Source organism: Panthera leo, chromosome E2 (assembly GCF_018350215.1).
Source record: "Panthera leo isolate Ple1 chromosome E2, P.leo_Ple1_pat1.1, whole genome shotgun sequence".
NCBI classification, from domain to species: Eukaryota; Metazoa; Chordata; class Mammalia; order Carnivora; family Felidae; genus Panthera; species Panthera leo.
The window spans coordinates 33,181,334-33,198,990 of record NC_056693.1 but is presented as its reverse complement, the minus strand read 5'-3'; the positions used below and the strand labels follow the sequence as shown (position 1 = coordinate 33,198,990).

The following is a 17,657-nucleotide window of genomic DNA, read 5'->3' as shown; positions in this document are numbered from 1 at the left end:
ATGCTGCTCTACCTCGGTTTCTTTTCCATCCCTCAGCTCATCCCTTCTCAGTTTCCCTCGCAGGCTCCTCTTCCTAAATGTCACATCCTGGAGCTGGGGTGTGTGCACGTGGCACGGGGTGCATCCTCTGCCTTTTCACTCAGCCTGGTGAGGTTACCGACTTTCATGGCTCCCACTGCCCACAGCACCACAGAATTCCAAACTGATCCTTCTCCCCAGGTGTGTCCTACACCCTGCTCCACATATCTGACTGCCTGCCAGGGATCTCCACTTGGCTGATCCACAAAAATCACCAACATGAACAAAATTAAGTCTTCATTTCTCTCCCCAAGCCTTCCTTCTCCCTCCAGCATTCCTCCATCTCAGGGAATGGCACCGTCATCCCACCAGTAGCCCAAACCAGGAATCCTGGACCCAGTCTTGTCTATATCCTTTATTTATTTATTTTTTAAGGCAATCTCTACACACAACATAGGGCTCAAACTCACAACCCTGAGATCAAGAGTCTCATGCTCTACCAACTGAGCTAGGTGGGTGCCCCCTTGTCTATATCCTTTAAAATGGAGCTCCTCCCCAATCCCCTTTCAACTAATCAAATAAGTTCAATTATTCCACTGCCCAAATACCCTTTTCCCATTCCACTGCTTTGAGTTTCTTCTTATTCTATTCCCACCTGGGTCACAGAAATAAATTTCCACATGGTCTCTTAACCTCTGGACATGATTCTCTCTAGTCCACATAGGTGATCTTCCTAAAGTGCAAAAAATGATCCTGCCACCCATTTCCTTAGAACCCTATGGTTCTTGAAAGTTCTCATCACAAGAAAAACATCTGTAACCATGTTTGGTGATGGATGTTAACTGGACTTATTGTGGTGATCATTCTGCAATTTACACAAATATCAAATCATTACATTGTACACCTGGAAGTAATATAATGTTGTTAATCACACCTCAATTAAAAAAAAAGCCCTTCTGTGCCATCTCATTGTATTCAGAATAAAATCTAAAGTTATTAGCACAACAGACAAGGCCCTTCACAATCTATCTCTGTCTCCTCTTTCATCCTTTATCTCTGGACACTCCTCAAATCAAGTATTTTACATCCTCAGCCTGCTTCGTGTGGTGACCTATCTTAGCACCTTTTTACATGTTGGTCCCTCTGCCTGGCATTCCTTCTTTTGTTTTGTTTTTTAATTAATATTTTTGGGAGAGACAGAACATGAGTGAGGGAGGGAGAGAGAGAGAGACGGAGACAGAATCCGAAGCAGGCTTCAGGCTCTGAGCTGTCAGCAGAGAGCCTGATGTGAGGCTCCAACTCACGAACTGTGAGATCATGACCTGAGCTGAAGTCAGACGCTTAACCAACTGAGACACCCAGGCGCCCCTTGGGATTCCCTTTTCCACCTGGCTAACTACCACTAGTTTTTAGGACTCAGCCCATGTGTCATTTTCTACCCAAACTTCCTGCCTAGATTTGGGGGCCTCCATTCTCCTGTGGGGAGAACTTAGGGCTGTGGGGAGAACTCTCCTGTGGGGCTGCTTGCTCTGAAGTATAAGCGTCTTTTACATGTAACTCCCTTTAGGCTGAATTCCTTAAGGGCAAGGACTGAGGCCTTCCTCTCTACTTCCATGACACCATGCATATGTCCAGCATTTGATAAATGCTCAGTAAATGCTTGTGGATGAAAAGATGGATGGATGGATGGATGGATGGATGGATGGATGGAAGGTGGTTGAATGGATGTATATACTACTGTCCTGTCTTTCTCAAGCCTCCTCTGAATCACCTGCTTCTACCAAAGCCAAAGTCTTCAGTGGCCGCACCCACAAATGGCCCACATTTCTGAGGCAGCAACAGAAAACTATTTCAGAGGCTGTCCAGATGAGGGTTAGGAAACACTCTGGTGTCAGAATTAATGTCATATGTGAGGACGGCCACCACCTCCACCTCCAAAAATCCGGCACCAATCGAACACTTGCTATTCTCTCAGCCACTGACCTCAACCAAAGTTAGTGACATCCCATTTGCTGATGGGCACTGGGTCCCAGTCTGCCAGCTCTCTTTTGTCCACACTGGTGGTGGTCTAGTAAGGACCACGTAGTGTTAGAATGGAAAGGACATAGGCTTTGGAGTTAAACAAATTGTGGCCTTACGAAGCTGTGTGGTCTCGAGCAAGCCACCCAACTTCTCTGAGCTTCACTTCCTCATCTGTAAGATGGAGTTGATGACTGTATTTCCGCATAGGTTGATGTGAAAAAACAAATGAGGATAATGGATTGGATTGAAAATGATCAACGCTACGAACATCAAAGGCTTTCAATGTTATTATGCTGGCTTATGTAGAAATGAGTTTGTATCCCCTGTGAACCTCATTCCTTTCTCTTTTCTTCATTTAGCAAGCATTTGTGAAGCACCTCCTGTGTGCCAGACATTGCACTCAGTGCTGTATTATGAGCAAAAAGAAGTCACCATCTCTGCTTTAGGAAGCCCTGGTAAGGAAGGGGCACCAAGACTAGCAAAGGAGACAGATATATTAAACACATAATTAATTTACAATGTGTAATAAACATTAGTGCTCTGAGCCTCTGGAGGCGGGTGACCCAGAGTTGATTTTATGACATGGGGAAGCTGTCCCTGTAAAGTATCAATTTTCCACAGAAAGCCTGTCAATTGGCTATGACATGGGCAGAGAATCCAGGGTAAATTCTTGCCATGGAATACTATCCTTACATACTATTCCCCTCTTCTTTTTCCTCCTTCTTGGTTAAGAAATTAAGCGAGTAGGGGGACAAATTCAGGGCACTATTAGCCTTGCAGGATTTTATTTTACTTTATTATTTTTTTTGTGTGTGCTATGAAAAGCACAATGTTTTTCCTCTCCTCTGTAAAGAAAATTAGAACTAAAGATGGCTCAGCAGATAAAAGCTGTGGGCGGTAAATACTCCCACTATTCCCCCCTGCATTTCAGGCTTCTAGGTTTCTCTCTGCATTTACTGGATCTTAGAGCTAAGAACCTGAAAGAGGCCTGAGAGATCCTGTGGTGAAAGCCCACGTTCTAATTACGAGATGAACAAACCAAGGCTCCGAGGGGCTAAACGACCTGCCCAAAGTCGAATCAGAGAATGAGTCAAAACTAAAACACAGTTCTACCGATCCTCCCCGTTTACTGGTCTGTGGGCAGACCCCTGGGATCTGAGACACCTGAACCCAAGCAAGTCCCTTCACCTGCAGCCACCCCTGGTGGGGCCAGGCTGTCTCTATTTCTAAGACTCCTGGAAGCCACCGACAAACCACTTCTCCCTCTAACATGTCACTGGGGCTCTCCTCCCAGAAACATCCTGTTTTTCACCAGCAGGATACTTTCGGATCCTCCTCTTTGGTTTGAGAACCACATCTGCATCAAGAGTTTGGTTAGAGGTGGTTTCCTCAAAATGCCTCTCAGAACTACGAATTTCTTGGCTGACAAAGCTTTGTGGTTAAGGTCGCTTTTCTACAATCATCTTGGCCTTCAAAGAGCTTTCATGGGTACCCCGTACTCCCCCCGCCCCCCACCGCAGGATGGAACTATAAATGATGCTTTTATGTTTAGAACCTTGCATCAAAGACCTCAAGACCCTGACATGAAGGTAGCTCTGATTTCATGGGCCACTTAAGACAGGGAAGGAGCTGGGGGAAACAGTACCCCCAGAGGGGCAGGTGGCGGGAGGAGCCACTAGCCTTAACTCCTGGTCCAGTGCTCTTTCCCACTCTTTGTGACATCACTCCAGCTTCTTGGGTTGAAGCAGCTGCACCATCAAAAATGTCACATCAGTTATGACAACACAGTTTATTATATAACTCGTACTGCAGAGCACCAAGGGGGAGAAGCCATAAGCATGAACCACTGCACTCCCCTTCTGGCTTTTAAGGAAGACAAGGCCCACATACTTGAAAAGACAACTCCATATGGGAAGGGAACACCCACTAATCAATCAAAGGAATGAAAACTATAGCTGACGTCTGTATAGTGATTTCTAGAACACTGTTATAAGGGCATTTGCCCACAACAACTCCTTTAGGTGGCGTTTTTATTATCAGCCCCATTTTTATAGGCAAAGACACTGAAACTGAGGTACAAAAAGTAAAGTAACTTGTTTAAGTTACTAACACCTAATCAGTGGTAGAGCTAAGATTTGATGCTAGGCAGTCTGGTTCCAGCGTCCATGCTCTTAATCACCTCTCAATTTTAGAGAAGCATGCTAAACTGCTTCTCGAAAAAAGAAACTAGCTTTTCTTTGAACCGGTAACAGGCCACTGGTCCTTCCTCTCTTCCCCCTCTACGCTAATGACTGATTTGCCGGACGGTGTCTTTTCTAACCAGTACTGTGTAGTACGCGCAAGAAGCACAGGATAGATAAAATAAGAATGTGATACAAATTTAAACAAATTCTTAGAATGGAGATCATTTGAGTACTGTCAACGTGTTTATGGTGATGCAGTCCATAAGTAAGGTAAAGTGCTCTTCTCATACTATCCACTGTTTTTAAACTCACGTAGCATGTGTGTACACACGCGCACACGCGCACACGCGCACACACACACACACACACACACACACAGCTTCCTTCCGTCAAAATCAAAAGCTGTTCTTTGCTAGTGTCAAGTTTGGGGGTAACCCTTTCCAAAATGTCTTTTTTCATTTTGAAATCATCCCCTTCCCAGCTTGTCTACTGTCTTTCAGATCACGACGTGCTCTTGTGATAATGATCTGTCTAGCTTCATTAGACAGGAGACCCTGAAGACACCCTGGGAGACAGCTAACCCAGTCCCTGCATCCAGATGGACTCACCACATGTCAGAAAAACAGGACCTTATTCTACTCACATTAAATCTCCAGTGTTCATAGAGATAGAGTGCTGTGAGCAGCTGAGAAACATGAGTGACCCCGTCCTATCTTTAGCAGATGTGGTGCACTAAGGAGAACAATCATAATCTGGGGAGTTCCGAGTGGTAAAGAAACAAGCCAGTACTCTGACTCTGAGCACTATAAATGTAATCTAGTCCCACGCGGAGAGAGAACAGAAAGTCTGATTCCTTTAGAGCCATGGCAATCCCAAATGAAGCCTCATCCATGTAATCTAATCAGAAACAACCCTTTTAACAAGCAGACAGGTTCTACTTCAGAATTCAACAGGTAACTCAGGTTCAAGAGTTCCATGGCTGACTCCTGAGGAGATCAGGTGGACTGTTTGCTACTTTTCTGGCAAGAAGGTCTGCTGGTATTTACAGCTCAGTGAACAGTAAGCAAGGAGAGAGCACCATCCATCAGCGAAGGAGAACTCATCTGCTACTTGATCCGACATTCTGTTTGTGATCATGCTGTCTCCAGAGAGCAAGGTGCATCCATTTGAATAAACATGGAGAAGGGAGGAAGGGGGAGGGGCAAAGCAGCCAAAGAGATGACTGCAGAAATAACAAGTCCACAAACCTAGAAGGGTGGTTCTCCGGAGTGCTGCCTCAACATGGGACCCTTTGGGGACATGCAGGAAATGCCCTTTTAGATGGCTGCACTTTTACAGAGTAATGGCTGCAAGTGGCCATTCCCTTCCACTCATTACTGCCACTCGGGAGGTGCTGAACAGCAGTGTGCTGACTGAACACAGGCTTGTTGTGAACCTAAGCCAAACAGAAGACACCCTACTTACAAAAGCAGGGTCACTGGTGGGAGGAAGCCACCAGCTTTTGTCAGGAGGTGACGTTTTTATTTTTTTTTAATGTGTATTTATTTTTGAGAGAGAGAGACAGGGTGTGAGCAGGGGAGGGGCAGAGAGAGAAGGAGACACAGAATCTGAAGCAGGCTCCAGGCTCTGAGCTGTCAGCACAGAGCCCGATGCGGGGCTCGAACTCATGGACCATGAGATCATGATCCGAGCTGAAGTCGGACGCTCAACCGACTGAGCCACCCAGGCGCCCCACGGAGGAGGTGACGTTTTAAAAGACTACCTTCTCCAACAGGATGGGGTCTGTCCTCTGAATCATAACCCACTATAAGGGCTGGGATATTTGTACAAGAAATGACGTCTTCACCGGACAAATCCTGGGATTTGTTTTACAATGGCACTGAGCAGGCGCCTTGGGAATGAGTGCACATCCAGAGTACTCCATTTTACTTTGTCCATTTATATTTAAAGCCAGCAGCTTGTAAGCCACACCTCATTGCTACCTTCCAACTCCCTATCTCCTAAAAGTCCACCTAATGCTCCAGACACAGGGAGCCTGAATGTGACATCACAGAGAACTCAACACCTCAAATGAGGGCAGTTCTTATAGCACCTCCACAGCTCATTTTACATTTTCATCAGGTAGAATGCCCAAGCACTTGTCACTGTTTGTTCAAAACGGGAAGTCACTAAAAAGGATATTCTATTGATTTCATACTTCATAAAATATAATTCTTTAAGAGATTTCTTGGTAAGGATTTTGGTAATTAAATAAAATGAACACCTCCTTTTAAAATTTTGATTAGTCCAGGGGTGCCTGGGTGGCTCAGTCAGTTAAGCAACCGACTTCGTCTCCGGTCATGATCTCACGGTTTGCGAGTTCAAGCCCCATGCAGGGCTCTGTGCTGACAGCTCAGTTCAGAGCCTGGAGCCTGCTTCGAATTCTGTGTCTCCCTCTCTCTCTGCCCCTCCCCTGCTCATGCTCTTGCTCTCTCAAAAATAAACAAATAAGTAAAACAAATAAAAAATAAAATTTTGATTTGTCTGAATAAAACAGTCCCATGGATTGCAAAAATGATGAGGCCCATATCACAGGTGAGGTCATCGCCTCCTAACAAGCACAAGTTAAATACCACATATTTAAAAAGGTCACTGTTCATGGTGTGTGTAAAATTTTATTTGTGCTCTTTCAATGATTGTTATTTCTTAGAACTGAAATGTTTTGGATTGTCTGACCCAGAACTCCCAGACGCTAGCTCACGATCACATATGCAAAAAAACACAACAACAACAGCCCAGCAAGCTATGTTCAAATGAAACTTTTAACAAATTTAATAAAGTACTAAGAATCAGGCTTCTAAAATGACAGTCTCATCTGTGGCATCTCTTTAATGGCTGTAAGTTTCCCATTACAACATGTATCAAGCAAAAGAATTGCAAAGGTCGGTCTCCTGCAACATTTCTAGGCTGATGTGTGTGTTAATACTTTGTTTTAAGTAGCATCAGTTAGCCCTTTATCATATAACTTCAATTACTATGGCATATATGGAAGCCTATTCCTTCTAATCAGCACGCCACAACATGGATGAGAAAAGAGGCTAAATGGCATGCTCTTCTGAAAACGCTGGTTTAAAAGGGTCTGGAGATGTCTGAATATCAATATTCTTTCTCTCTGTTCAACAGAAACTATTAAGCCCAAGGCCCCCTTAGGAAATCATCAAGTTCTCACAGGGCATCACCCATGGAGAACTCTTTAATTTCATCTACCTGGGTAAAATAAAGCAACATCCGAATTCATTCATATGTATGGCCTGATAGGTCGGTCACTAATCACACTGCACAGACAAGTCGAAAACTGCTTTCTGGAAATGGCACCTACATTTTTGGGCCCAGCCCCACCCACGATACAGGTCTCCTGACTCAAGTGATTCTCAGTTGTGGCGATCAGGAAAATCATCTCTGCAAAGGAGGACTCAAAAGAATTTGTCACTAGGATACAGTGACACCAATCCCACATTTTGTGGTTAATAAAACAAGTCCTGCATCCAGCTTGGCACAAGGCCCTGATCTGATTTATTTCAAGCCAAGCTGGAGGGCTCACAGGAAAAGCTGCCATTCATGAATGCTTCAGGAGGACAGGATGCCAGGGTCCCTTGTGGCAAAATTTACAGGGCCAGAAATCTTTCTGATTGACCTTTTGAACAAACATAGCCTATTTCCTAAAGAGTTGGTGTGTTTAAAAAAATTAATAGTTTTACCTCAGTTTTGCCTGACATTTTTCTACAAAAAGGTGTTCTGTGGGAGTAAGAAAAGTGGGGAGTACAGGGAAAAGAGAAGAAATGTTCAGATATCTGATTTAACCATCTCAAACATCAAAGGCTTGACTTTTTCATCTTCCTCGGTGTAACTAAATCTGAGACACATAAGACTTTCCGGGGAAAGTCTACATACAGCCTTCATTTAAGATTCCCTGCCCCAGTATATAATTAGGAATTTTCATTTTAAAATGGCACACCTATTTCCTCAGAGAGCTCAGCTCTCTTTGAATAAAAAAGGTGAGGTACCCTTTGGGGGAGTCAGTATATATTTTTAAACTTCTTATTAAATCAACCTAATTTATGGGGCATGTTCGGGAAAAGCAGGTAAGGAGTTGCTTTGGTGGACGCAAAGTTAATTTGCAGACTCTAGCATACCTCCCTCCTTCGTTCTCACCCCCCCCCCCGCCCCACTCCTCCCACGAGTCTTTCCGAATGCCTTCGGCCCCCTCCGAAGCGGCTCGGGTTCTCTCCGCTGGGGCCCCGACTCCGTTCCGAACACTGCCGAGTCCCTCCGAGCCCCGCGCCCAGCCCGCCCCGAACTGAGCCGAGCGTCACCGAGCTGAGCCCCATCGACTTTTCCGGCCTCAGCTGGGCGCTGTCCACCACTCGCAACGCCTGAAACCTCACCCAGCCCCTGTGGCTGGGGCTTCTACCCGGCTCCGAGGCCACCACTGCAGATTACAGACTTCTTAAGTTTTGAAACATCCCCCTTTGGGAGAGAGGGGTGGCGCTGCTTGCATTAACCGACCTGCAAGGGCTCCAGGCAGATGCAACATGCACCTTGTTGCAAAGAGCAATTCCCTCGGCCCCGCCTCTCCATCCATTTGGGCTGCACAAGCTCCAGAGAAGCCCCAGGCCAAATTACCCGTGGCTCAGAGGGGTGCGGCGAGCCGAGGGGCCTCTGCAAAGAAAGCCCCAGGGAGCTCTCTAACGAAAATAAGAATATGTCAAACAGACGGGGTGGGGTGGGGGGAATTGTCTCCTAGTCGCTACTCCCTACCATCATGGCGCCGCCTAGAACCCGCTTGTCATGCCTGTTACACATGCAAGATTTTTTGCATCTTGGTTCTGAAACCGCAAGCATGCTTCGATTCCCACCCACCTTTCCACCAAAGGGGTTTTTATTTTCCATTGTTTTCCTACGGGATGCAATTACTTCAGCTATTCTGTCAAGTTGAAAAATAATCATTTTTGTTTACTGCACAGCAACCCCTAATTAGGAGCTGTGTGTGCACGAAGGTGTCACAGCAAAGCGACGTGGAATCCTCGCTAAATGGTCTTAACGAACTCCTCCGTCCCGAACTGACAGGCCAACGGAAGCAGCGGGGCCGGGAGGCCCTGAGGGCATCCACCCCTTCCCCGCAGGCCACCCCCTCCCAAGCAAAGCTGCCTGTGGGCTCGCTAGGAATTGCCCAATGGATGGGGCAAGAAGCAAGCCTGAGAGTGGGAAGGAGGGGCGAGGCTCCTTACTGAGAAAGTGTGGAAGGGAAGAAATATCCCATTTTGTTTTAATTTTCAACCATCACTCAAATCCACCCCCAGTTAATTAGGAGGGGAAACTGATATCTAAGGCAGAAGGGGGCGGTGGCAAGTGGGGCCTGAAATCCGCATTGTGGGTAGATTACATGGAACATGGCCTATGCAGAGTGTAAATAAATACATTGATAAAGGCCACAGAGTGAAGGAAACTGCCGGTCAGGAGACCAAACGCTGGTGGGGGGGGGGGGGAGGGATGAGGGGGGACACAAGGGACAGGCATTCAGCCTCAGCCAGAGTTCCCCTTCCACCTCTGCCTTGGATACAGCTGTGCCAGCCACATTTGCTTGGAAATCCACCCCCCTCCCCTACCACATAACCCCTTCCCCTGACCCTAGTCCTTTTGGGGGGCGGGGGCAGAAACCACAACCTCCAATTCAGCACCAAATCCATGAACAGCAGACACTTGATCCTCCACCCCAGTCTAGGGCTGGGTCCTTTCCATGTTTTAGCCAAGTTCAAAATCACTGCCCCAGGAGAAGAGCAGGGGGAAGGGACTGTGGATGTGGAAGGGGGAGGGGGTGGAGGGAGGAGGAGAGAGAAATACAGAATGAAACAGAGACATATAGATAGAAACGGAGGTAGTGATACATACAAGGGGCAAGAAAGAGTAATGATCATAATCATGCCAATAGTGTGATGTTCTGATCAATATGGCGGACACTGTCATTCATACAACTACAGGCACTCCACTTCCCTCCCCCCTCCGCAAAAAAAACACCCACCGGGGAGCTGGGGCGGAGGACCCAGAACCAACGGAGGGCGTGGGGGAGGGGAGTCAAATCCAGGTGTGTGTGTGTGTGTACACGAATCAGAAACCAGGCCTGGAGAGCAATGTGTAATGAGCAAGATAATACAAATGACAAAAAATTATTCTTAATAAAAGTACAAATCCCAAGGCCACAGGGACTTACTTCATCTGCTTCACAATGGTGCTTTTTCCTGATTCTCCAGCCCCTGTTGGGACAGACGGGGGGAAAAACTGGTGAGTGTCAGCTTAGGGGAAGGGGCGGGGGGGGGGGGGGAAGGCATGGAGGTAAGGCATGCGAGAGGATGGACGATCCTAGGCACACAGTGGTGCCAACTCCGGGACCAGGTCTCCCCAGACACGAGTAGGGTGGGAGAGAGGGCAGAGGTGGGTGCGGAGTGGCTGGGGTCGGGAGATGGGGGTGGCAGCCCCGGTCCTTACCCAGCAGGAGTAATTTCACGTCTTTGGCGGCGCTGATGCCATCCTCTTTGAGGTTTTTCTCAATCGCCTTGCTCCGCTCGAGGGCGGCTCTCTCCTCTGCGCTCAGAGTACATCCCATGGTGGCCCCTTCCCTGCCACAGCCCGCACGACTCGGCTGGCACGGCTCCCCGGCTCGGCGCGCCCCCCACCCCCCCAGAGAGCAGAGCCTGGGCTCAAAGGGGAAAAAACCACGATATCCTTCCCTTGGTTGAAAACAAAAATGTCGGGAAACCAGGACCCCCCAAAAAGACAGCCGCTAAGATTCCAGCAGCGGAGACTTGCGGTAGCTGGCGGGTTCTAGGGGTGTCGAGGCGAAGGTGGCCGGGGTCTGGGGCTCCGGGGCCGAGGGAAGAGGCGCCCGCGGTCCGAGGAGGCGCGGGCTGCAGGCACTGAGGCTTGTGCACGACCCAAAATAAATAAAATAATAGTTGAGGCAAGAGCCGCAGCCGGAGCCGGCGGAGGGTGGGGTGGGGGGCAGGGTGGGTCCTTCTGCCGCTGCTGCCAGAGGAGGAGGAGGCGGCGGCGCGGGGTGTGGAGAGAGTGAGAGAGGGGGTGCTGCTAGTGCATGTGCATCGCGGGTCCTCAGCCGTCGGTGCGTCCGCGGCGCCTTCGCCGACCCCTGCGCGCAGGGCAGGGTTGGGCAGGGGGCCGGGTCGGGGGGCAGGTCTCTAGCGGGAGGCGGCGTCGCTGTCTCCCAGAGCTCGCATCGCTCGGTGGAGCCTACCGGAGAGAGAGGGAGAGCGAGGGAGCCGCAGGCAGCCGGGAGCTCGAGGGAGAGAGAGAGAGAGGGAGAGAGGCTGGGAGGGAGGGGAGAAAAAAATGAAGGGAGAGCCAGCGAGCGCGCGCGCCACAGCCCGGGCGGGGGAGGGGGCGAGCGCAGCGCGCGAGTGCGCCAGCGGCTCTGCGCACCCCGCACCGCAAGCCGCCCGCTGACGTCAGCAGGGCCGCGCGCCGGGCCCCCGGGACAGGGAGGGGTGGGGGACGGGGGAGGCGCGCGCGCCGGGAACCGCGTCAGCCGGCGGCGGCGCGCGCGCGCGCGGCCTTCCCTCCCCCCCACCCCAGCGCCCCCGGGCCCGCGGCTCCCAGAGGTGGGAGCGTGCGGGGCCTGGCGGGGGCGGAGCCTGGGGCCGGGCGCGCGCCGGGGTGCCCCTCCCCGCCTCCGCCCCCGCCCGACGCGCGGGCTCCGCCGACCTCCTGGTCAATGGGAACGCGGGACTGGGCCGCCCGCGCCGCGGTCAGGTGGGCCCCCCAGCTCGCGCCCCGCGCCGCCCTGCTCGTCCTCCCGCTTCCGCTCCATCTTGGCTCCAGCAGCTCGCCTTCTTGGTTACTCTTCTGCTGTCAGGGCTGTGGCAGCCGAGACCAAGTGACCTCAGCAAACGCGAGGAGACAGTGGGTCGGAGTAAACCTGCGTTCCGGTGAATTCGCCTGGGGCATGGGGGCGGTCGCGGATTGTTCTTTTACTGCGACCCACCATCATTAATTGAGCACCTAGTATGTGAGAGTAGAGGCTGTGAGGAGAGGAACACAGCAGGATGAGACAAAGCCAGGGCCTGTTCTCTAGGAGCCTCTACCTCCCTGTGCCTTCGCGGACCCTGCTCTGAGATTCCCCGCCATAGGTATCAGCGCAGGAGACAAGTCCCACTCCGGGAAGCCTTTGGTTGGGAGGGACAGGTTTTCATGAGCTTCTAGCACATCATTGCTCTTTCAACACAGAATTTAAACGCTTGTGCTCATTTTGAACGGTTTCGCTTGGTTGAAATCTTGGCATTTAATTCCCTTGTCCTGCTCCTTCCCCCAAACACAAATAAATGAATGTTAAGTCGCTTTTTGGTGAGAGAAGAGATTTTCTTCCTTTCTTCAATTTTTTAAAAACACTTTCCCATCTCTTTTTCAAATAAAGACCCAGAAACCCAGGTCAGTTACTCAGCATACAGCTAATCAAGTACCGAGGAAACACATACACATTTGCCAAAAATCAGGCGTGTTCTGGGTGGTCTCTGAGATTTTGAAGAGACTAGTTCTCACTGCACAAAATGGTTTTACAGCAGACAGTTCCAGCAGACAGCCTCAGGGGCCCTCCTAGAGAAAGGGGCCAATAGGAAAGGTTGCACGGGGATAGGACAGGCAAGAGGCCAGCAGAAAATGTTTTTTCTAACAGTTGGGCACTTCTATGGCTCTGAAAGCAAACTTGTTTGTTTCATTTCAACAACAGAAAAAAGCACCCCTGTTTTGGAAATATTACCCAGCATAAAAATATATTTGCAATGGGGGTGGAGGAGAAGGCAGTTAAGGCCCACCCAGAAGAAAACATTTTTTCCCTTGAATTTAATGTGTTATTTGTCTCTTTCTATAAATAGCTGTGTCAAAAGCTGTATGTAATGCAATTTGAATATTTAAATTTGAATCACATTTTATGTATTCTAGGAAACTGACAAAGGACTCATAAAGAATTGTTTTATAAAATAAATAACTTCTTCGCCTACCCAGACCCCAGCCTCCTTTGGTGTGTCTGTTGAGGAGGGGAGCTTAAGGGATATACCTAGTTTGCTGAAAATTAGTGTGTCATTAAAAGTCAGCCTTCCAGATCCAAAACAGAGCTTAAGGTACCCAACATTCTATACAATCTGTTATTACCTCTACAGGTTGCTGAGATGATTATGCAGATCTGATATAGGGAAAAACTTCAGCAACTCACCCAGATTCTGCTATCCCTACAAGGCTGCATCCGAAAGACCAAAGAGGTAAGAATATAACCATTTTTTAAAAGATGATGGGTCATATCTTATATTTTAATCCTCTTTCATATCAAGTAGTTTTTGAGATCTTAGGCTACTGGGGAATTGTGGCTTATATGGTTGAATCAAACTATCCTTGATTTTAGTTATATTTATTTCTTCTTCGTATCACACCTAGTATGGTGAAGGCATAGACCTGTTTTTGTGTGTGTGTTTTTCTTTACTTCTTTACTTATTAAGCACCTTATCTATCATGCACCAGGTAATGTTCTAGGTACTGTAGATATTGTATTTCAGGTTTGTCTACCCTGTTTTCTTTCTCTGGGTCACTTTGCATCTTTATAACTGGGCTTCATAAAGCAACTAATAATGCACTGTGTCTGTATAGTGCTTTACAGTTCATGGAACACTTTAATAAAAATTACCTCTTAGGATCTTCCCGTGTAAACCTCGGTTAGACACTGTGGTGTTGGGAGTGTCATGGCAGAGTGGAAAGAGCCTAGAGTATGAATCCAGATCAGCCTGGCTATCCATTTTACAGCTGAGAAAACTGAGCCTCTGAAGGGGTGAATAACTTGTTCAAGGTTACACCATCGTTAACTAATAAACCAGGGCTCCTTTTATGTGTTTGTGGATTATTTGAGAAATAACATGTTGTATAAGCATATAAAGCATACTTTCTAGACTCTGAGAATGCTGACAACCCCAGAACCCACTGATATTCACCCTCCCAACAAAAGAAGTGAGCATGAGAACATCTCAGTTTTCTGCAAGTTATTAGTAATTAGATAATACCACAAGTGTTTAATTTGTCCACAGTTAATTCCTGTGGGAATAGGGAAATTACAGTCCTAACATCAGGAGTGATAAAGGACAAATTCATTTGCTTATTTTGTATGATCCTCAGAACTATGTTTCTCTGATTATTGCTGTTGGCCAGAGAATCATGTTAACTTACCCAATCCTCAGTCAACTGTCTGCCTTGCCATTCTCACACACTGTTCGACATATTTTAAGTTGTTTGTTTGTTTGGTTTGTTTTGTTTTTTTGTTTTTGAGAGAGAGAGAGAGAGAGAGAGAGAGAGCGCTCTGGGAAAGGGGCAGAGAGACAGGGAGACAGGGAATCTGAAGCAAGCTTCTCGCTGTCAGTGCAAAGCCTAACGAGGGGCTTGAACTCCTGAACCATGAGATCATGACCTGAGCTGAAGTTGGCTTCTGAACCAGCTGAGCCACCCAAGCACCCCTGAGTTTTAAAATGAATTAGAATGTTTTATAAGAGGAACAACAGCAAAAGCCTATGTTAAGCCTTTTTACTACATGTGGCTTCTAATTCTGGAGGACAGTAATTTATGATACATGCAAGATCCTCCAGTTTTGACTTAAAGAATGTACGTTCTTATTAGATGAACCAAACTTCTCTATTTTTCCCTTTTGTAATTAATCAAATATGCATGTATTGGCAATCTTTTGTGTTTAATATATTGATTTTGATTCAAAGGAAGGTTTGGATGGGTATAAGCTTGGATTCTTAAAATCCCTAGAATGTTTTATTCAAAACCATTCACATCAGAATTAGCTGGGATGCTACATAAAAATTCAGTTACCCACCTTACTTCTACCAAGTCAGACTCTTCTGCATTCCATATTGATAGCCACTCCCCAGATGATTTTTCTGTACACAAAATGTTGGAGCTTATACATACAATCTGTATGTGCCAATTAATTCTGGTAGGAGGTTACTTTTTAAAAGTTCAGACATCTCACATGTTTCTGAATTCAACTTTTTAAAAACTGTTTTATTTATTTTTGAGGTGGGGGGGAAGGGGTGGGGGGGGTGCGGACAGAGGATCCAAAGTGGGCTCTGTGCTGACAACAGACAGTTTGATGCGGGGCTGGAAATCACGAACTGGAAGATCATGACCTGAGCTGAAGTTGGATGCTCAACCGACTAAGCCACCAAGGTGCCCCTCAACTTCTAAAATGTTTATTGTTTTAAAAATATTTTTGTCAAAGGAAAACGTGAGAATTGCTATCCCTTTTGAATACTACTGTCATGGTAAGAAACTAAGCTAAAAACGTGTGGTTCATGAACTAAATGAAACCGAACTAAATGTCAGGTGAATTTGGTGTTTTAGGGGGAATGGTAGATCACTAGAGATTTTAAGTTTCCTTACTAAGGGTTTCTATTATGAAATTGATAGCTTACAATATAACTTAGTGGTCAATATAACTTACAAAAATGTCTGGGCCAGACTAACAGATGACTGAGTATATTCTGGTAGATACCTGGTTTTAATGAAGGAAGATACTGATCAAATTTTTGTTTCTTTTCCTAGAAGATAGGCCGCACCACCATTTAGTCCATATTCAACACTTCTATGACTGATATTATTTTGAGCACATTTCTCAGACCTGTTGGAACAGTGGTTCTCAAATGTTCAATGGTGCTAAGAATTACCTGGGATGCTTTTAAGAATGTGGATTTGTGAGTCTCATCCCTAAAATTTCTGAATGAGTAAGTCTGAGATTGAGCCTGGAAATGTTCATCTTTATAATCCTATCTCCTCCCCTAAGTGATACTGACAAAGTTTGAGAAACATCACTGGCATGTAAATTCCTTTGAGGCCGAGAGAGTTGTCTTATCACTTTGTGAATGTCCCAGAAGGTCAAGCATGGTCCACTGTCCACAGGTCATCAGTTTTAATGCTTGTAAATTAAATTCACCTATCTATAGGCAAGAGTTAAATCAGATCACTTGTCAAAGTTCTCCCTAGCGCTGAGACCTTTTGATTTTTTCGAATAGAAATTTTGTGACTTGATGACTTGGGAAGATTTTTAAGATTAAGTTCAAAATGATAGTGGCTTGTTTTCAAGTAAGGTTCTGAAAACTGAAATGATACTGACTTTAAATAAGCAAGTGGGAGATTTATTGGCATTTAGGAGCTGATAAGAAGAGAATGTATACCAAATGCTTTTGAAGAATCCATCAGAAAATTCTTTGATAAATTTTGTGTCTTGTTATTTTGTTGAGTTCATGAAAAAAGTAGTTTCTTTATTTATAATGTTAGGAATAAAAGATGCCATGGGAAGAAATAAAGATTTTGTGTATTTTTAAAGGAAGGGACTTGCATGAAGGAGCAGATTAAGACTTGTAGGTAATTGAATTGAGCTCTTAAGTTATTGAAATCCATTATGTGGTCACTCTTGAGAACATTATTTGTTGAGTGTGCTTTGATGGTTCAAGAGCCCCAAAGAGGGTGCACTTTGTGATTTTTCTCAACTTAGGGTAGAAAAAGAATCCCCCAGGGATGCATTTGGCTGAGATTGAGTGGAAAGTTTGAGGGGGTAGGACTAGCGCTTTCACATTGATAAGATTGACCAAGTGCTGAAATTGAAGTTGGAAGCTTGGCTTAATATGAAGGCCTTACCTACCAATTGTGGTCTGTGTTGGAATTTTCTTGGAAAATCTTTCTTCAGAACCGAGAATAATAGTACTTTTCAACCTCCCCCGGCTGAAGTTGACAGATAAGATTAGCAGGTATGTCTTTGTAAAGCATTTATTTAATACTTACTAAGTCCTCCAGAAGACAGGAGATTTCCTGACATGAAGGTTTCTTGCATTATTTATCGTATTTTCTATCTCCATAGAGCCTTTCATGCATGCAGCTCCAACACGTTTTAGACATTATCTCATTAGTCTTCTGTAAGCTTCAAGGTCCAAAAAATTATCAATTGCTCTCTACAAATAGAAATTTTTGTTGTTGTTGTTGTTCCTGTCAGTTGTATTTGCGAAAGCAAAAAGTAGATGAATTTTATCTGAATCCAGTAAAATCAGTTTGAATTGGCTGTAACAATTATGAGTAGGGGGACGAGGAGGGCTTTCATTAATTCAAGTTCATTAGAAGTAGTGTGAGAGTAGAAGTAGGTTGGCTAGACTGATTTAATTCTGTGACTTGTTTGCATCCTCTACATGTGATTTGGGGTGTTCCCAAAGTCTGCCAAATGCCAAGAACATGGTGTTCCATGGGGGGTAACACTGTCGTCAGTTGAGCTGACATTTGGGCATGTTACCTGTTCCCCAAAGGCCTGAAAAACCTTGACCTCTGTGGCAGAGAAAAAGCATTTTATTGAAATTTCTA

At 46.3% G+C, this 17,657-nt stretch overlaps 1 protein-coding gene across 3 annotated transcripts in view; it reads right to left on the bottom strand.

Moving 5' to 3' along the window:
• GNAO1 (G protein subunit alpha o1) overlaps positions 1-11,641 on the bottom strand; it is a 169,815-nt gene extending 158,174 nt beyond the window's left edge. For all 3 annotated transcript variants that reach the window (XM_042920570.1, XM_042920571.1, XM_042920569.1), the window contains exons 1-2: positions 10,746-11,641; positions 10,471-10,513 (exon numbers count right to left, since the gene is read on the bottom strand). In XM_042920570.1, the coding sequence (XP_042776504.1) occupies positions 10,471-10,513; positions 10,746-10,863 (161 nt within the window). In that variant the 5' untranslated portion in view covers positions 10,864-11,641. The remainder of the gene's footprint in view (positions 1-10,470; positions 10,514-10,745) is intronic.
• Positions 11,642-17,657: the final 6,016 nt, after the last annotated feature.